Source organism: Sceloporus occidentalis, unplaced genomic scaffold (assembly GCF_023333645.1).
Source record: "Sceloporus occidentalis isolate IW3139 unplaced genomic scaffold, rSceOcc1.0.p SCAF_3, whole genome shotgun sequence".
Taxonomy (NCBI): domain Eukaryota; kingdom Metazoa; phylum Chordata; class Lepidosauria; order Squamata; family Phrynosomatidae; genus Sceloporus; species Sceloporus occidentalis.
In genome coordinates, this window is record NW_028316983.1 from 117,058,740 (window position 1) to 117,079,628 (window position 20,889).

The window sequence follows — 20,889 nt, forward strand, 5'->3', positions numbered from 1 at the left end:
GTCTTGTCGCCCTTTCTAATTCAAAAAGCTTTTAATATAAACTAGCATGCTTTATATATAAACTGCACAAATATACTTGGAAGAGTTTAGCTTACCATCTTGGGCATTGCTCTGATCTGCTAGGGCTCTTTGGTTTTTATCAATGCAATCTTGCATATGTACTTTAAAAAATGTTCCAGTGAGTTCATTCCCAGGTAAATGAATATAAGATTATTTTCATCCAGGGAACATTTGGCCTTCCAGGTGGTTGGACTTTGACTCCCAGGAGACCCAATCAGCATGGCTAATGGTAAAGGATTATAGGTTCCCCACCCACATTGTTAACATTAATTTGCTAGCTTTCTTTCTTATACTGTACTGTGAATTTAGAGCAATGTGCATTAACCGAATATCTTACGCATCAGGGACCCTTTCGCATTACACAATCAAAGCACTGTAATTCTTCTTTTACTGCCATGGTAGCTCTCTGGCTGAGACCCCTTCCAAAACTGCAAATCCCAAGAGGTTGCTATTGCATTTAAAGTGAAATCACAGTGCTACAATAATAGTGCAAAGGGGCCCTTGCTATCCTCTCTGCCCGCCGCCACACTGCTTATCTTCATAAACAAAGTGGCAATTTTCTCTCAGCTCTTTCCGCTCTCTTGAAACATGCTTGCTGTCCTGGTTATGTACCACTATTGTGTGCACAAGGTGACCAGGCATCCTCCTTTTCCAGGACATGTGTTCTCAACCTTCTGTCCAGCAGGAATTCCAAAATGTGAATTTGTGCATTGCATGCTGACAAGGCTGGAGCCATAACGGCACAGCAAAGGTCCAACAGGGACGTAGCCAAGGGGGGGGATCTTGGGGTCCGGACCCCCCCTTCCATTAGAAAAATGAATGGTATGTGCTGCTGCGCCGCTGCACCCAAGCCCCATTATAATGGTGGCACTTAGTCTGGACCCCCCCCCCCTTCCTAAAATCCTGGCTACATCCCTGGGTCCAAAACACACTGCAGAAATAAATCCAGTTTGAAACCACTTTTCACTGTCCCTGCTCAGTGCTAGGGAATCCTGGGAATTGTAGTTTGTTGTGGCTCCAGACAGAGAAGGCTACACTTCTCAGGATTCCCTAGCATTGAGCCAGGACAGTTAAAGCGGTCTCAAACTGGATTCTTTCTGCAGTCTGTTTTGGACCAGAGTCGAGAGGGGAGGCTTCAGTTTGTCCAAGGGGATTTGAAAATACTGGCAGTAGGTTTTAGAAAACCGGAGAAGGAGGGAAAGAGACACAGGCAAACCTGAAACAGGCCAAAGAGAACTGACCATGCTCAGCCAAAGTCCAGGAGCCTTTAAATACCCAGTAGTCATTTGATAGAAAAGTACAGGTGTGGGTCAAACAGACCTCACTGGGTCTCTTAAAAATTAAAATGTCCCAGTGATGGAGAACAGTTGGCTCTTGTTTCTGAGTGATGAACCTGGAATGTGTATTTAGAAGCACAGAACTGGAAGGAACCCCAAGGGTCATCCAGTCCAACCCAGTTCTGCCATGCAAGGAGACAAAATCAAAGCCCTCCTGCCTGGGGCAGAGGTACATGATCCATGTATCTTTTAATCCATGGATTGAGGAACCCACAGCATAAGCAATCTGCACAGTCTACAAATAAAACACATACACACAGGTGTCCCTTCCAATTTGCAGGGATCCGTTCTGGACCATCCCACGAATCGGAAAAATCGGCAGTATTTGGGTCCCATTTATTTCAATGGCCACGTGCTACTGCTTGTGGTCCTGTGCATGCGCACACCATTTTGTTCCCTCTCTACTTGCCGTGAGTGATCAAGACTGCGGATCCCAAGTCCGCAAAAAGTACGACTGTATATAGGCAGCCATGTTACTCTGCTCCAATAGGAAAAGGAGGGCATCTCCTCCAATTTGATTGAGAGTTTCTGCATGGCAGGGGACTGGATTGGATGGCCCTTGTGGTCTCTTCCAACTATGATTCTGTGAATTCTCCAGATTTTCCAGGGATGGTCCTGGTATTAATCCTCCTCCGTCCGACTTTCTTTGCTGCTTTGAAAATGTCCTGGTTTCTCTCTCCTCCTCCCGCTTTCTCCCTTCGTCCTTGGCTTATGCCAATTGCCGTGAACCGAATTTAAAGGACAAAAGTAGCTTTCTCCCAATTAACTCAATGCCAGGGGGAAAGGAGAGAAAGGGACAGACTCTTGGGACCTTTCTGGGAGAAAGGAGGCATACAGATGAAATAAATAATCATAAAAAAATTAAACTCTTGCCCTTCCCTGTAGGCTCCGGCAAAAGCAAACCTTTCCTAGCTTTGGGGCAGAATATCCTGTGTGCTGAGTGACTCTACATTGCTTCTTAAAGAAAAATGTCTCCCAAAAAGCAAGCAAAGGGGAGGACCCTGCCAGCTTCCCTTAAGGAGATCCTCTTTGAATGACAAAGCCCCCCGAACTGTGAATATTCCATAGATTTAATTTGTACAGGAGGAAATAAAAGAGAATTAAAGGATTCTTGGGGCACCTTTAAGACCCACTGATTCATTTTAACACAGGTTTTGATGGTTACAATTGATTTCCTCAGATATGTTGAATTCAGCCTAATACAGTATAGCATTGGCCTTTTTAGCTGCTGCATCACACATGTCCTCCAGCTTGAGCATGACTAAGAAGCATGAATTTGCATTTCTTTGAATGCTTTTAGTTTTTGTTATGTAATGTCCTCCTTTTTCCTTGAATACCCTACATTTTCTTGAATGTCTCACTACAACAGACAACCAGGTCATTCGGTGCCCGATCCTCCTTTGTGGTGAGGACATCTGGTCACCCTGTGTGCGCACTTTTAAAAGAATCAAAGCCTAAAAGTCCCAGCAGAGATGGAGAGCAAGTGACAACTGATGTGATGCCCTTTTCTATAAAAGCAGCCAATGTTGTTGTAGTTCCTGTTGTGTGCCCTCAAGTCATTTCTGACTTATGGCAGCTCTTATCACAGGACATCAGGGCAGCATCCGCACTGCAGAAATAATCCGGTTGGGTCCCACTTCAACTGCCACGGCTCCATGCTATGGAATTCTGGGAAATGTAGTTCTTTATGACTTTATGAAAGGACGCCCTGAGGGGAGAGCAAAGCTGGTGCCACAACAAGCACGCGGGTTTTTAGTCTGTTTTTAATATGAATATATTTTATGTGGTTTTATATTATATTGCATATTGTGTATATTTTATGTGATTTTATATATATACACACACACATTTTAATTGTTTGAATTTTATAATAATTTTAAAGGTGGGGAGAAGGGCGGGATAAATATGAAATAAATAATAACAATAACAATAATAAGGCTAGTTTGTTCTCCCCGCTGCACTCTTTTTGCCAGAAAGTAAAGGCCTTTTTATTTAAGCAGGCATTTGGCAATTAAGTGATTGCAAAGAAGGGTTTTCTAATTATATTTGTGCACTGCATTTTTTGGTTATTATTATTATTATTATTAATATTATTATATTTATTGATATCCCGCCCTTCTCCCAAGACTGGGGCTCAGGGCGACATTAAAAAAAACCAGTGAAAAACATGCAAAAACTAATACATTAAAACAGGATTAAACTGCTACAACAATTAAAACAAATTCAATGCTAAAATATCAAATAAAATTTTAAAAAAAGATAAGAAGGCTTAAAAATAAAACAAACAAACAAACATTCCCAGAAGCTAAAAAAAAAGGTGGTCAAACTGGATTATTTCTGCAGTGCAGAGGCAGCTTTCTTTGTGTGTGTGTGTGTGTGTGTATATATGGCTTTTATGCTTGTCCTTTATTTCTTTTAAGCCAGGACTTTGTCCTTTGCCCTCAGAGCTGTGTGTTGTGACCTATCTCCAGGCTCAAAGGCCTACAATAATGGCTGAGGGAGGCAGGGAGCAAAGGCAGGTCCCTGCCAAGCTGGAAGGACCATTGTCCTGACTGCCTCAGCCAGGAAACACTTCCATCATGAAAAGCCAGCTCCTGAGGGGTTTATTATGGTCTCAGAGGGAAAGAGAACTACATATCCCAGCATGCCACTGAGAAACCTCACATAGTGACGTAGGAGGGAGGGAGGGATGGCAGCTGCTGTTGTCCCAACCCTAGGAAGTTAGCATGGGACCCTGGGCGGTGCTAGGACTAGGAGCAAAGCAACAGCCCTGGAGGAGGCCACAAGGGTCCTAAGGAGAGAGGCCACACAACAGCAGCCAAAGAAAAGGGTCTTATTTTATTTCAGCTTGACTCCAGGAGGAGGAAGAGTCTGCAAAAGGAGAGGTAAGGGACACAAAACATAAGGGAGCCCAGCATTGGATGGGTGGCATCATAAACCATTGTAATTCCAAATCTGGCACATTATAGAGACAAGGTCTGTACTGGAGGGATAATCTGGTTCCATGCCCCCTTCAGCTGCCATGGGTCAATACTAGGGCATGGAGTGCAGTTTGTTGTGGCACCAGGGCTCTCTCTTCTCTAATAGAGAAGGCTTAAGTGTCTCACAAAACTACAGAGTAATTCCCTAGCATTGAGCCAACACAGTTAAAGCGGTCTCAAACTGGATTATTTCTGCAGTGTGTTTTGGACTAATAAACTACAGTTTCCAGAATTCCCTAGCATTGAGCCAAGGCAGTTAAAGCGGTCTCAAACTGTATTAATTTCTGCAGTGGGTTACAAAGTTGCTGCAATTTGTACACAATTTGGATGGGGGTGTAGTTAACAACAACAACAGCAAAGAATGGTTGCAGGAGGTCTTGCTACACACCGACAACTTAACACTTCAATCTCTTAATAGAAATGTTTCTCAGAATTATTCTTAATGAAATAATAATAATAATAATAATTTATTTATTTACTTAATTCTTACCCACCTCTCCCTCTCGATCAAGGCAGTAAACAACAACAAATCAACAATTACCATCAATTAAACCACATTTATTAAAACATGCAGCAGTTTAAAAGGCCAAATAACACTTGTTGTTGTTGTTGCTGTGTGTCTTCAAGTTGTTTCCGACTTATGACAACCCTATCATTGGGTTTTCTTGGCAAGATTTGTGCAGAGGGGTTTTGCCATTGCCATCCTCTGAGGCTGAGAGAGTGTGACTAGCCCAGGGTCACTTGGTGGATTTCATGGCTGAGCTGGGAAATAAACCCTGGCCACCAGAGTCATAGTCCAACGCTCAAACTACTATGCCACACTGCCTCCTAAGACACACACATAATAAGACATGCACATTTTAAAACAGTCTACATTTAAAATTCAACATCGTAATTCACAATTTTAAATTATCTGGATAAGTCTGCTGGAAGAGACTGATCTTCAGTGCTGTTTTAGTCTAGGGACAGCTGAAGAAAAAGTCCTCTGGGTGACAGTTATTGACTAAGGGTCCAAACAGACAGGCCAAAATAAAGCTGCATTGGGTCACTTTGGCGCGTTACAGAGCGCCCAAAATGGGCGCTCTGCCGGTTGCTGTGTCTGGAAACCGCAGCGGTCAAACCGCGCAGTTCCCGGATGTAACAAAAAGAAGCCGCAAAAAGCGGCTTCTTTTTGTGCCCTGGAAGTGGTGCCGCAAGTGGCCAATGGCGCACTCGCAATGTCACTTCTGTTGCGGGACGTGTGGACGCTATGCATCCACAACGTCAAGATGGCGGTGCCCGTGTAAAACGGGCGCTGCCAATTTGTATGCACCGAGCGCCCCTTTCTAACCCTAGTACGTGCTCCGCACATACTTTATGCCTGTGCGGAACGGGCCTTTGTTTAAATGATGCATGTGTCCTAAGAGTCCAAAAGCCATGCCAAAGCCATGCTCTAAAGTGACCCGAAGCAACTTTATTTTGGCCTGTCTGTTCGGGCCCTTAGTCCTGGCTGACTGGAATAAATGTCCGCCAGAGGACTTGAGCATACAGGGTGGATTATATGGGAGCAAGCAAGCCTGTAGATAACCTGGGCGCAAACCATGTAAGGAATTAAAGGTAATAACGTATACTTTGTACCTGGATGAATGAGTGTAGCAATATGAAAGAACTCCCCTGCAGAAGGTCTGGGCTGTAAATTGTACAGTTACCGTCAATCCCAGCCAACATGGACAGTGCCAGCAGGAGATGATGGGAGCTGTAGGACAATCAATATGGAGGGTGCTGGATTGCAGAATCCTGTTTTTGCTGCAGCAGACTAACATAACTGTCTCTTTTGGCAACAGGAAAATGCTTCTCAGTACCTTTGAAATGACTGTAAGGTGCAAGAAATAAAAGTCTTGAAACTGGCAAAAGGAGGCTGCCCCTCCATTTGGTATCCTGATCTCTTCCTTGTTTTTATTCAGTCTTCACTTTCTAGCAGTACTTCCTTGTATCAAGGTCATTGTTCCTCAATCTCCAAACACTATAAAACAGAAGTCCTCAGTCTTTTATAGATCACTTAAAATTTTTAGTAGGTGTGGACAAGTTGTATAATTTCTTACAGATCAGAGCACATACATAACTAATGATTTTTCTCCATTCAGTATTGGCATCTTTGTCAAAAGCATGCTTGGCCGTGGAAACCCACTAGGTGACCTCAGGGAAGTTACACTCTCTCAGCCTCAGAGGAAGGCAAAGGCAAACCCCCTCTGAATAAATCTTTCCAAGAAAATTCTGTGATAGCTACACCTTAGGGTCACTGTAAATCAGAAACTAACTTGAAGGCACATAACAACAACAATGTATTGAGTAGTGGTCAACACATGGTGGCTAGGATCCAGATAGATGTTCATTCATAGAAAGTACTGAGATCCAGTAGGAGTTGGGAAAGTGATTTTTGTTGCTTCTTCCCTCCCTTTCCTCTTCCATGCATTTTCAGAGGTCTCAGGTGTCCTGTGCAACTTTCCAGGACACATGGGAAAAGGAAGAGTACAGCACAAGCAGAACTCTCCTAGCCACTACTGTGAGCCAACAAGGGCTGGCCCTACCATTAGGCAAAGTAGGGCAGGTGCCTCAAGCAACAAATGTTGGGTGTTGTGAAAGGACAGCAAATTCTTTGTATCTATACTTGTTATTATTTATGTTACTAGGGATGGATAGGGGTGTTTGAGAACAGCAAAATGCAAAAGAACTAGCTTTACAATTGTCACTATACAATTGTCACTATACACTTGTCCCTCCACGTTTGCTGGGGTTAGGGGCACAGGACCCCTGTGAATGTGGAAAAACTGCAAATAGCGTTTTTTATCCAAGAGAACACCTCTCTAGGAATCTCCAGTGCAACTCTGTAGTCAATATCTGTCAGACATTGACCATAGAATGGCACTGGAGGAGCTACAAATGCCTTGTGAAGTGTTCTCTCTAGGAATCTCTAGGTCCATCAATGTGATTTTTGGTTAAAGTTGACCATAGAGTTGCGCTGGAGGACCTAGATATTGCTAAAGAGAAACATACTAATAAAATCCGTGAATAATCAAAGCTGCAAAAGTCAAAGCTGCAAATGTGGAGAGGCAAGTGTACAGTGCAATCTTATGCGTGCTTACTCCAAAGTGGCTCAAAATAAGTTAAGTGGAACATATTTCCAAGAAAATGATGTTACTATTGCAGGCTTAGATTTTAAAAATCTTGCTTAATATGTTGTAATATCTAGTGTTTATTTTAGATTTTTTCCCACTTTATCCAGACCAATTTTGTTTTCTTTATTCTATTTTCCAAGATCACTGGGGAATGATGTGCACGGCATTCTGACAAATTGCTGAACCATTCAAAAGAGACAAAAGACAGCTTATTGACTAAGTCATAAAGTGAAACTAAACAAATAAAGAGATCGAAACTCAGGAGAAGATGGCGGAAGAAATCATACAAACTACTCAGAAAGGTGTGCCTGGATATTATATGGTATAACTAGTTTGTCCAAATCATATAAAAAGCCAAAGCATATACAGACAAAGCAGATTTGATGCCAGTGTATTTAGGATAATTAAAGTATGTTGATTTTGTGAGTTGGACAGTAGTTATTTAAGAAGTCAGGAACAGGGAAATAGTCTAACTCTGCTGAACATATTACAAATATTAGAGTTTTTAAAGACTCAAGGGCCTTTTCCCATTTGCAAAATAGCAAGTGCCCCAACAGGAACTTAGACTGCAAACAAGAGTTTTACTTGTTTTTCACTCAGGCATAACAGAGCTGGCTGAAGACAAGGTGAGATTTATTACTGAGTTGTGGATTTTGTGGGAACAACTGTACAGTCGGCCCTTCTTATACATGGATTTTTTTATACAAGGATTCAAACATACATGGTTTGAAAATGTTCCAAAAAAGAATAAATTTCAAATATCAAACCTTGATTTTCCATTTTTTATAAGGGACACCATTTTGCTCTGCCATTATATTTAATGGGACTTGAGCATACACAGATTTTGTTATACACGGGGGATCTTGGAACCAAACCCCAGCGTATAACAAGGGTCCACTGTATTAATGAACTCTCATGGTCTTGATCTTTACCACCACCAAGCTTGTCTTTCTACCTAAAATGTTAGGGAGTAAACTGACAATTACTGCTGAATGGCTTGAATAGACCCAGGGGAACCATGCAGTCAGAGAGCCAGTGGACCACAGCCATTAGAATGTTTGACTTGTAGTTATTGGAGAAGTCTAGAGTGAGATCTCTAATCATCTCTGAAAGCCAAGGACACAGAGGATTAAATGAGATCTGTTAAGTGACAATGACATTTTCCTGATTTAAGATATTATAGGCCACTTCTCAGTCAGGAGCTTCCAATCTGGTTTACACAGAATAATAAAGCTAATTTAATAAATAAACAAACAAATGTGTGTGGGGGACAGGGGCCGATGGTAGCATTAGAAGTGTGACCCTGTTGGTGTTCTTGGACATCTCAGTGGCATTCGATACCATTGACCATGGTATCCTTTTGGAACGCCTGAGGGAGTTAGGTATTGTGGGCACTGCGCTCCAGTGGTTCCGTTCTTACTTCTCAGGCAGATTCCAGATGGTGATGCTGGGGGACAGTTGTTCTCGTAAAAGAGAACTGACGTCTAGCGTCCCTCAGGGCGCCATTCTGTCCCCCATGGTTTTTAACATTTACACGAAGCCACTGGGAGAGAGCATCCGGAGACACGGGGCATGGTGTTATCAATATGCCGATGACACCCAAATTCACTTCTCTATGTCTCTGACTGCTGTAGTGACTAAGGATGGCATCTCTCCTCTGAATGGCTGCCTTGAGTGAGTAATGGACTGGATGAGGGAAAACAAACTCAAGCTGAATCCAGAGAAAACGGAGTCCTCGTGATAGGTGCCCCTGGTCCGGGGAAGGAGATTTCCCAACCCATCCTTGACGGGGGTCACACTTTCCCTGAAGAATGAAGTTCACAGTTTGGGAATACTCCTGGACTCGTCTCTACAGTTGACATCTCAGGTGGAGGTGATAGCTAGAAGTGCATGGTGTCAGCTTCGGCTGATATGCCAACTGCGTCCCTACCTGGCTCAGGGGAACCTTGAAACAGTAGTACATGCACTGGTAACCTCTTGTTTAGATTTCTTTAATGTGCTCTACATGGGGCTACCTTTGTACCAACTTCAGAAGCTCAGTTGATTCAGAATGCTGCAGCCAGACTGATCACCAAGACACCAAGATCAGAGCATATTACACCGGTGCTGAAATCTCTACATTGGCTGCCGATTAGCTTCCGGGTGCAATACAAAGTGTTGGTTATTACCTATAAAGCCCTACATGGCCTGGGCCTGAGTTACTTAAGGTAACGCCTCTCCCTACATAATCCACCCCACACTCTCAGGACATTGGCACAAGAACACCCCAAAACCAGATTGAAAACCATCTCTTGTAAAACATTTTCTGCGATGGCCCCTAGACTTTGGAACAACGTACCGGAAGAGATCCGTCTTATACCTTCTTTGGAAGCCTTCAAGAGGGCATTGAAGAAGGATCTCTTCCGGCGGGCCTATCCAACGGATCTCTTCTAATTTGATTTTGAACATCTGAATACGATGACTCGATTTTTATAACTGTGAGCAATACTGTAACAATTCTTCCCTTTTTATTTCTGATTCATCTATTTTGTATTATCTATGTATGTTATGATTTTTTACTGCTGTAATCCCGCTTCGATCCGAAGGGAGAAGTGGGAGATAAAAATAAATTATTATTATTATTATTATTATTATTATTATTATTATTATTATTATTTTAATCTAGGAGGACTAATCTGGAAAGGCCTGCCAGAAAAGATCCGTCTTAATGGCCTTTTTAAAGGCTTCCACGGTGAGAATATAACGGATCTCGTTCGGCAGGCCATTCCAGAGCTTAGGAGCGGCAGAAGAAAACGTCCCCTGGGTTGCCGCAGACAATCTGGTTTTCTTAGATTGCAGCAGGTTCTTCCCAGAGGACCAAAGAGTGCATGGAGGAATGTGTGGAAGATGCAATTTAACCTTCCATAATCACAATAAAATAGGCATACTCAGTCAAAACGTTTTAGATACTCTTACCAATTACAGAAGTTTCATTCCCTCTAATTTTAGTTATTAAAGCAAGAATGTGGCAACCCACAAGGATAGATATTCTACATTAGAACATCTGTCCTCAGTCTAATAGATCCTCTTTTCGTTAAGATCAAGTGTAATTCATCTGATATGCAGTGTGTTACCTCCTCTGTATATAAAGAATATTTATTATTTGATCTCTTAGTGGCTTTGAAACTTTTAAGTAAGGTCCAAAACACACTGCAGAAATAATCCAATTTGAGACCACTTTAACTGCCCTGACTCAGTGCTAGGGAATCCTGGGAATTGTAGTTTATTGGGGGCACCAGAGCTCCCTAACAGAGAAGGCTAAATGTCTCACGAAACTACAACTCCCAGAATTCCCTAGCATTGAGCCCGGGCAATTAAAGTGATCTCAGATTGGATTATTTATGCAATGTGTTTTGGATCTAAGTTGCAACTTGATATAACTTAATCATTGTTTTCATGTATTATCCCATTCAGACTTCCCTGAAGAAAAGGAGTCCATGTCACAAAAGAAGATGGTTCTTCAGCCCTCAAACAGTGGAAATATTTTAACCAAAACACAGCAAAATGAAATGGAAAAAACAAAAGATTCCTTGTTGGAAAAGCACTTATATTCTGATGGATTTCCACTGAAAACAGAAACTAGTGAGCCTCCAAGGATTTCCTCAGGGTCAGTAGTCTTTGCAGAAGGTAGTTCAGTAGACAATGAAGGTAGTTCAGTTGACAATGATGTGGTAGATTCATCAGAGGAAAGAACTGAATATTCAGCACAAGTCCCCCTCCAAGATTTTCCAGTGGAAGAGGAAAATACTTCACCTGAAACAATCCTAGAAGAAAAAGTTAGTTCACTGGATCAGCTGAACCAACACTCATTGGAACTTGCTGAAGAAACCAAAGATCTCTTGAACCAAGAAGTAGCAACATTAATTCAAAAGCCTGAAGACTCAGGGCGGAAGAGATCTTTGACAGAAGGTAAGGCTGTAGCTTCCCTAGTGGTGAAATCCAATAATCTGCTTCACACTGGCTTTTTAAATAATTAAAGAAAATGTTTTTTTTTAAGCAGCGTACAAGTAGGAAAGAGATCAGTCTGAAATTCTGCATAAGGTCCAAAACACACTGCAGAAATACTGTATATACTCCTCTATAAGTAAAAATGTATGCCTAAAAATTGACCCCAAATCCTAGGTTGACTTATTTACAGGTCAGTATAGTAATGTGATAGCTCTTTCAGATTTCCCCATGCAGTTTCTTTCTGTCTGGAGCCAAGCAAATTGAGTCCTTGGTGATTGATTACTGTTTGCTTAACAGTCACTCTCCTATCCGCACACTTTGCTGTATCACGAGGGAATGTTGAGACACTGAAGCCTCGTATTGATGCTGCTTCCCTCATGCTGCTCTTATACACATATTGAAGGGAGCCTCCAAGTTTTACCTTCAACCTATTCACGGGCCATATCAAAATCCATAATTTTGGCCCCAAAAATTGCCCTCGACTTATACATGAAGTCAATTTATAGTTGAGCATATATGGTAATCCAGTTTGAGATCACTTTAACTGCCCTGGCTCAGTGCTAGGGAATCCTGGGAACTGTAGCTTATTGGGGCACCAGAGCTGTCTGACAAAGAAGGCTAAATGTTTCACAATACTGTAGCTCCCAGAATTCCCTATCATTGAGTCAGGGCAGTTAAAGCAGTCTCAAACTGGATTATTTATGCAGTGTGTTTTGGACCTAAGTTGCAACTTCACATAACTTAATCATTGTTTTCATGTATTACCCCATTCAGACTTCCCTGAAGAAAAGGAGTTCATGTCACAAAAGAAGATGGTTCTTCAGCCCTCAGACAGTGAAAGTATTTTAACCAATACTCAGCAAAATGAAATAGAAGAAACAAAAGATTCCTTGTTGGAAAAGCACTTAGATTCTGATGGAATTCCACTGAAAACAGAGACTAGTGAGCCTCCAGGGATTTCCTCAGGGTCAGCAGTCTCTGCGGAAGGTAGTTCAATAGACAATGATGTGCTAGATTCCTCAGAAGGAAGAACTGAATATTTAGCCCATGTTCCCCTCCAAGATTTTCCAGTGGAAGAGGATAATAGTTCACCTGAAACAATCCTAGAGGCAAAAATTGGTCCACTGGATCAGCAGAACCAACACTCATTGGAACTTGAAACGAAAGACGATTTCTTGAACCAGGAAATAGCAGCATTACTTCAAAAGCCTGGAGACTCAGGGAGGAAGAGATCTTTGATAGAAGGTAAGGCTGTAGCCTCTCTGGTGGTGAAATCCAACAGTCTTCTTCACACTGGAAAAAAAATTTTAAGCAGCATACAAATAGGAAAGAAGTCAGTCTGAAATTCTGCATCAAAGGTCCAAAACACACTGTGGAAATAATCCAGTTTGAGACCGCTTTAACTGCCCTGGCTCAGTGCTGGGGAATCCTGGGAACTGTTTATTGTGGAACCAGAGCTCTCTGACAGAGAAGGCTAAATGTACAAAAGTACATTTCCCAGAATTCCCTAGCAGTGAGCCAGGGCAATTAAAGGAGTTTCAATCTAGATTATTTCTGCAATGTATTTTGGTCCAAAAAGCACCACCCAGGGACAAAAGTATGCTGGAACCAAGTATGCAAAATAGCTATACTGTGATCTTTTAAAAATGTTGCTGTGATGCTGAAAGAATAATTTTTGGCTGTTTTCATTAAATGGAGGAGAAGATTGAGGTGCATGCAAGATCTAAACAGATAATAAAAGTCTTTTGGTAACTCTTTTTAAACACCAGTGATTTTCCCCATGCATTTTACAAAACCTAGTCTGTTAAAAATATGAAAAAGTTATCTTTTTCTGGTTTGCCTCTTACAGTGTCCTCTAACAGTCACTTTTGCACAAGTCGTACTGGTCAAGTTGCATAACCACCTGTTTGTTTTCTAGAATGTATTTTAGGTAAAAAGCTCTTCCCATTAAACTGAAGTGACCTTTTTTTAAAAAAAGATACAGGAAATACAGTTTGCAAATCAAAAACTGAAGTGGCAAGCCAGTGCCTTACACAAGAAGTAAGCAAACAGAACACAGTGGAACCAATAGAGAATTGCTATCCACCACCTCCTCTTCGAGGTAATGACAAGAATACTTTGCTCTTTGTATAGCTGTAAGCAACAATTAAGAATATGTTTTTAAAAGTTCCACATTTTTGCACAAGGATACAAGTAACTTGAGCCCTTCTTGTATTTGAAATGTTATTAATTACAGTTTTTAGTATATTTAATTGTTTAATTGTTTATTTCGACAATAAGAGTTTATTGTGTGTTGGAGTTAAATCTGGAATGTAATAACAGATCTGAGGGACCAAAGGGATGAACCAGTGTTTCACTCTGTTAGCTTTTGGAAGACACCTCCCAGAATCCTCCAGGCAGCACAGCCAGTGACCACAGTGAATAGGGAATTCTGGGGTATGTAGTCTAAAAGATAACTTTCTGAAACTTTGTTCTCTCTACATACTTTCTTCCATCTCTTTCATGTGCCACTCTGTGTTTGGGGTGCCTTATATCCCGAGAGACACATGCATGCAAAAGATGTAAATGTGGATTCCTGAATATGGTCTGTTTGAGCTGCATTGTCCTCCATAACAACCAGTAAAATATTCAAGAAAAACAAAGTGAGGCTAAAGTGAAATATAAAGTACTGTGTTGTACTTTAACTCTTATTTAAAAAGAAATCATTCCCTGGTGAAAGGCAAGAGCATAATCTCTCCTGGAAACAATGACACCCCCCCCCCCCCATCCATCCAACCTTTACGTTGAGCGCAAAGAGTTATGCCTACTGGAATTGTGTGAATTCTTTGGCATTGTTTTCCATTGCTTCATCTATTAGATCTTTTGCTATATGCCCCTAACTAATCCACAGGTCATATCAAAATTCATAATTTTGGCCCCCAAACCTACCCCCCCCCCCCACTTATCATGAGGTCAATTTATAGTTGACTATATACAGTAGAACCTTCTTCTGTAATGTCTAGCAGAATATACCTATCCTGATGTGGCATATGACATTTCCCCACCACCACCTTCAACAAACAATGACTAAGGCAAAGCAAAATTTAAAAATGAAAATGAAAAATGGCTCTTGAATTGGTTCTAAAACAGACCATGGCCTAATTCTTAATGCTAGTCCCATAGATCCTAATTTTGATTTGTCAGCTTCTCATTAATTCAATGAGTCTACAGTATTGTATTTTAACTGTTGGTTTTATGTGTTTTCTTTTTAATTGTGTTTTGTATTTTAATATGCTGTACCCCACCTCGAGCCTTGAGGAGAAGTGGGAAAATAATAATAATAATAATAATAATAATAATAATAATAATAATAATAGGGATTAGCCACAGGATTCAGTCCTGTATCTCCATGTGTTGGATTTTAAATTTAATGTGAGCTTTGGCAGAGGATAGCACTGAATACATTTGTTAATACAATAGTAATCTTTAGGGAAATGATTTTTAATGAATTTTTCCAGTAAGCAAAACGGAGAAATCAGTGACCTCTGTCTATTTAAAAATCCGGGAAAGAAACTCAGAACAAGAGTTTGGAAAACATTTTATTGGATTGCCTCTTGCAGTTTTCAGAGAATGCACCCTTTTTAAAAATGAAAACTTCTTATTTAGTTCAAATAAAAGCTAAGTCTGATTTAGGAACTATACATGGAATGGTAGTACACATTACATGAATATATGTATGATAAAACTCAATTATTCCTTCCAGTAGGGAAAATCAGTTTAGATGCGGATTATTAAAAATAGAGAAGCAGTTGGTGGAGGAGGCGTCAGATTCATATTTACCTTAGGAACTCAGTAAGGGAGAGAGGGAGAAAATATAACCTTTCAGATGTTATTCAGCTGCAACTGCCAGCATAGCCATGGGTGAAGGATGATTGGGAATTGCAGTCCAATAACATCCAGCCTGGCATGGTCACCATCTGCACTGTGAGACAAAAGTGGCTGGCGTAACTGGGATTTAGCACACACATTTTAATAGCAGTAGATCAGGCGTCTGGCTGGGATTAAACAGTCTAGGATGAAACTGATCCATTCTATTAATAGAACGTTCTCATAGTCCAATTGCCATGTGGACTTTTTACCAAGTTGTGTTTCTTTCTGAATCATGTTCTTTTTATTCCACTCCACATTCCCCACTCCTGGTGACCAGGCTTTACCTTTCGTGGAATTCTTCTGGGAGTTCTGGTGCCTTTGGTCGCGATTTTCATCAGCAGCAGTGGTTACTACACTTCCCGCCCCCCCGTTGTGCCAAAAAATCCAGTTGTAGAGGCCTTCCTATCAAGATTTGACCCACTGAAAGACAGCTTTCCAGATCAGAGCCCTGACCTGTGGTTACGTGTGCAGAAGGTCCTGCAGAAACACCTCAATGCTTCCCACCACACTCAGCCCGCTATCGTAATCTTTACTGCAGCCCAGGAAGGAGAAATAACCTTGAAGTGCCTGAGCACTCAGATCGCTGATGCCTACTCATCATCCCTCAAGGGCAGCACTGTCCAGGTTGATGGAGCTTCTAAAGCCACACTAAGCAGTGACAGTGCCAAATTGGCCATTGATGAGGAGCTGAGCTTGGGCTTCCACAGTGGAGGGAAGGCAGCAGTGGTGCATCAGTTTGAGTCGCTACCCGCAGGTTCCACCTTAATCTTTTATAAGTTCTGTGACCATGAAACTGCAGCTTTCAAAGATGTGGCACTGATTTTGACTGTTTTGCTGGAAGATGAGAAACTGGAGCCTAATGTTGGGCTGCAAATGGTAGAGGAAACTGTGCGGGACTTTCTTTGGGCCAAGTTCACCAACTCAGACATGCCCAGTTCCTACAATCACATGGACACAGACAAATTGAGTGGGTTGTGGAGTCGTATATCCCACTTAGTCTTGCCTGTCCATCCAGTACAAACTATAGAAGACAGGGGTTGTTCTTTGCAAACCAGATCAAGAGGTGACTGAAATAACTTCAGGGAAAGCACAAAAGCTCTGAATGATTTGCACCAGTTTTATGAACTTTTCTGAGGCTATAAGCCTGAGAACAGAGATGATTTTTAAAGATCAGTTACACATTTGGATGTCACTTTTGATATCTGGCAGTACGTTAGAGGGAAAATGAGCGATATAGTCATTTAGTTGTCTTTGCAACTGGTTGGCATGCATTAACATGCAGTCTAAGGGGATGGTTTTAAAATTAGTTAGTAAATGAGAGCACATTCTGCCTCTTGAATATTTTTGCCACTAGAAGAAGATGACCAAGAAACAGAGATACAGAAAATAGTATTTCACAGAATCAGCCCTTCTTAAGTTATTTTAAAAGTGACTGTTTCTCAAAGTTCTCTTTCATGTAGAATGAAGTGGGCACCTGTGGCCCTCCAGGTGATTTTCAACTGCAGATCCCATAATGCCCTAACATTGGCTTTAGTGGCTAGGGTTGATGACAGTTGTAGGCCAAAATGACAACTGGAGAGCAATAATCCAATGTAGAGGAAATTCTTGTGTCTAAAATAGCTGCTCATTCTGTGGTTCTTCACTGAAATTTGGGGACTTTTACATTGTGCGCGCACACACACACACAAAACAGTCTCACATATGTGACCTTTACTAGGAGCAACCAAAATGGTATAAAAGCATGCAAGCTTTTGTGTTTGTGTGCAGTTTATACTGTTTGCCAAGAAACAATCAATTTGCAGGAGAAGTCTTCGGTCAGTCATGCAGACAATACATCTTGATCTGTTCCCAATATTTATTCCTATTTACTGCAAGACCAGCATAGGCTGAGCTCAGGGTATGTGGGATATCTCATGTATTAAATAAACAAAAACACTTAAACTCATGAAGAGTTACTCTTGGGAGTAACTTAGCAATTTGCACAGCTCTTTTTTGCTTTGGAGGTAGGAAACTGGCCTACCATTTGCTTGCTTGGTGAGATAGGTTTAGACAGCTAAAAGAGTATTAATGTGTTTGCAAGGAAGGATAATGGTAAAGAACATTTTTCCCCAATTTAAATTGGAAATGTATAGGAGTGTTATGTGCCTGACCTTTATTGCAGTGCGCAGGTATAGAAGGCATATGTGGAGCATATTGTAGATCCCAGCATACAGACAGATATGCACCTATAAATCTAGATGTGGTTCCAGCATGTCAAAATAAGTAAATTCTAAGTGGAAATAATATAATGTTAAATGAGAGGTGAAAGCAGTCTGAATGTGGGATTTAAATGCAAAAGGGAAATAGGAATTTGAGAGGTGTGAGGAGAGGAGATGGGATACAGTTATAAAAACTACTAGGAAAAGAGGGTCTCTCAGGTCAAATCTGCCTTAAAATAGAACATAACAAAAGAAATGTCTCCTTTTAAATTCTTTTAGATACTTGCAGGGTGATTTTCATTAGAATCTGACTCTGTATTTAATATGGATGTCAAACATGCAAAGATTAGAAAAAGTTTTATTTAAAAATATTATGTCCTTTTTGTTGTTTAGTGCAAAAAACAACATTTTGCTAAAAGTTTTAAAAGTGGAGAGAATCACGTATTGTCTGACCATTTTTGTTTGATTGGGTATCTCAAGCATGGAGTTTGAGAAAGTTTGTGTGTACCTGTATTCTTTGCATCTCTAGTATTTACTTGGAAGATGCCAGCATATTCTACACTGGCAACTATCATTTTACATTGCCATAGTTCCATAATATTTCATTGTATGCATTGCTGTTGTTTCACTACTTCATCCCCTTCATGTACAGTGCAATGCTGTGTGTGCCTACTCAGAGGTAAGCTGTCAACATTGGACTGGCCTTATGTGCTGTACCTCTAACAATAGTTTAATCAGCAGCAGTAAAGAGGTGATGATAATTCATGTACACTTTTATGTACAGTAGTAAAAACAAAAAACAAAATCATCTTTTGGTTCCTGCATATTAGTGGCAGAAAAGATCCATTTGCAGCACTGCTAATGACTAATTAATCAAGTACAAAATTACAAGCCTAATTTTTAATAACACTAAATAAAGCTAAGCAAGTAAAAAATAAAAATAAAGCATTTGAAAACATGTTCTTGCTTTTTCTGTAAAATAAAATCCAGTGTGAAATAGCTCATATGAGTTAGGTGAGCAGATATAACCAGCATGTCATCTGTTACATAAATAACTGTATAGAAAAGGTTTTGCTCACATTTGCATGTGCAATTATACCTATTAAAAGTTTCAGTTCTGTAGAGCCCCAAAATGTGGCCATTTTGGTCAATGGAGGGAGTACTGTTTTAAGACTTACGGTACTTTAAATCGTGTAATTTTAAACTTACACTATTCAAACCTCCTTATTAAAGGGAACTCTTCCTCTATTACATTTCCTTCTGAGGAACCAATTGGCACAGGATGATAAACTGCAAGTTGGGGATAGCAATTTCTTGGAATTATTATGCAAAAACCTCCACAACAAAAACTAGTGTGACTAGGTTTTTTCCCCCCAAACGGACCCAAAAGCCCTGTAGGGGAAGAATCTGTAGGGGGTGTCAATGGAGAGGTTTAACATAAAGAAAACAAAAATAATGACCACTGAAAATTTACACAAATTCAACCTAGACATTGAGGAAATAGAAACAGTAAAAGAATTTTCATACTTGGGATCAAATATTGATCAGAGAGAACTGTAGTCAAGAAATCATAGGAAGACTAAGAATGGGGAGGGCAGCTATGAGAGAAATGTAAATACATACAACTGAGCACAAAAGTTAGAATCATACAAGCCATTGTATTCCCTAATACTGTGTATGGATGTGAGAGCTGGACAGTTAAGAAAGCAGACAGGAAGATAATTCATTTGAGATGTGGCACTGGAGAACTGTACTCAGGATACCATGGACAGCCAAGAAGTCAAACAAAGGGTCCTAGAGCAGATCAAACCAGAAATCTCTCTGGAAGCCAAGATGACAAGTCTGAGGCTGTCGTACTTTGGCCACATCATGAGGAGGCATGACTCACTGGAAAAAATGCTAGGAAAGGTAGAGGGAAGCAGAAAGAGAGGAAGACCACATGCCAGATGGATGGACTCTATTAAGGAGATAATGAGTATGAATTTGCAGGAACTGAGCAGAGCAGTGGAGCATCAGAAGTCTTGGAGATGTCTCATCTACAGGGTTGCCATGGGTCAAGATCGACTCGAGGGTGGATAACAACAAAATTGGGACAGGCATTTTTGCATTCGCACATGTGCTGTGCCTCATATGCGCCACTCGATGGCACTGTGGCTCTCTGTTTCACTCCTTTTGCAAAGAGTTGGTTTTTAATGAGAGCATCTGGAAGGTAAGGTGGGAACTTCAGTCTATTACTGTGGCACATTGACTATTGGAAAATAAGCTATTTAAACTATCTGCAACCTAACATATCTAATGAAGAGAATATGCATGTTTGCCACAACTGGATATAATTTTATTTTTGAAAATTTCTCAACACCACAATCCCATATATACAGATACACAAAGAGGAGGGGGCAGGCTTTTCTGCTGATCCAGAGGGCAGGGCCAGGTCTAATAGTTTTAAGATACAGGAGGGTAGACTAAAATTGAAGATTAGAAGGAGTTTATTGACAGTAAAAGCAGTTAAACAAAGGAACCAATTAGCTAGATGGTGGGATCTCCTTCTCTGGATGCCTTCAAAAAGAGGCTGGACAGCTACCTGCTGGGTTTGCTTTGGCTGGAGATGCTGTACTGAGCAGAGGATGGACTCCATGGCCTATGAGACCCTTTTCAATTCTAGGATTCTATATTTCCTCAAGACAGATATGACTAGATAGACAGGGCTTCTTGATTGTAAGCCTGAAGCCTGGGATTGTCAAATTAACTACTTGCAAGTATGTCTTAATTAAATGAAGTAAGTGTCTATCCAATGCATTTAGTGGAGCTTATTCTCAAGTACATGGATTTAGGACTGCAGCTTAAAATGTGTTTAACAGGATGTCTTAGTGTCCGAAATATGTACACAACACAAAACAGTAAGATGGTTAGAAGGAGGATTGGATTACAATGTGAAGTTGAGTTCACAAATATCTATGGGATTCTAAAAGAATGTTTTCTTCTAAAGGTTTCGCTTTAAATGGAAGCATAGTCTCACGTCCTTTTTCTACTTCTACAATATAATAAAGAATCCCCTTTCCCTTTATTCCTGTCTCCTTTTGGCCTTTTCCAGACCTCTTTAGTGTTGACTCTTTCACTTGCTGTTGGGTTTCTCCACCCCACCTTGAAAATGCTGGGCCTTGAAAAGAGAAACCCTCAAAGACGGGGCTGCCAAGTCAGGAATCACCCAGTCCTGAGATTTCATGGCCAAAACCTGAGACCTAGGGATGACTCTGTACTGTCA

General features: G+C 40.8%; 1 protein-coding gene across 3 annotated transcripts; it reads left to right on the forward strand.

The window, feature by feature from the left end:
* Positions 1-232: 232 nt before the first annotated feature.
* On the forward strand, positions 233-18,583 carry TOR1AIP2 (torsin 1A interacting protein 2). Of its 3 annotated transcripts, none has more exons than XM_089515925.1 (6): positions 233-289; positions 7,674-7,835; positions 10,987-11,481; positions 12,295-12,765; positions 13,499-13,621; positions 15,707-18,583. In XM_089515925.1, exons 2-6 carry the CDS (start codon positions 7,802-7,804, stop codon positions 16,498-16,500), a joined length of 1,917 nt encoding a protein of 638 aa, XP_089372051.1. In that variant the 5' UTR covers positions 233-289; positions 7,674-7,801; the 3' UTR covers positions 16,501-18,583. The 3 variants fall into 3 exon arrangements, with proteins under 3 accessions (XP_089372051.1, XP_089372052.1, XP_089372050.1); XM_089515926.1 differs by lacking the exon at positions 233-289 and adding an exon at positions 4,148-4,282 and having other exon boundaries at positions 7,674-7,855; XM_089515924.1 differs by lacking the exon at positions 233-289 and adding an exon at positions 4,148-4,282.
* The last annotated feature ends 2,306 nt before the right edge of the window (positions 18,584-20,889 follow it).

Excerpts from the sequence above, each read along its gene's own strand:
- TOR1AIP2 (XM_089515925.1), top strand. The coding sequence starts at position 7,802 with ATGGCGGAAGAAATCATACAAACTACTCAGAAAG. Across the intron at positions 12,766-13,498 it reads GAAGAGATCTTTGATAGAAG|ATACAGGAAATACAGTTTGC; the intron begins GTAAGGCTGTAG and ends TTTTAAAAAAAG. Across the intron at positions 13,622-15,706 it reads TCCACCACCTCCTCTTCGAG|GCTTTACCTTTCGTGGAATT; the intron begins GTAATGACAAGA and ends CCTGGTGACCAG.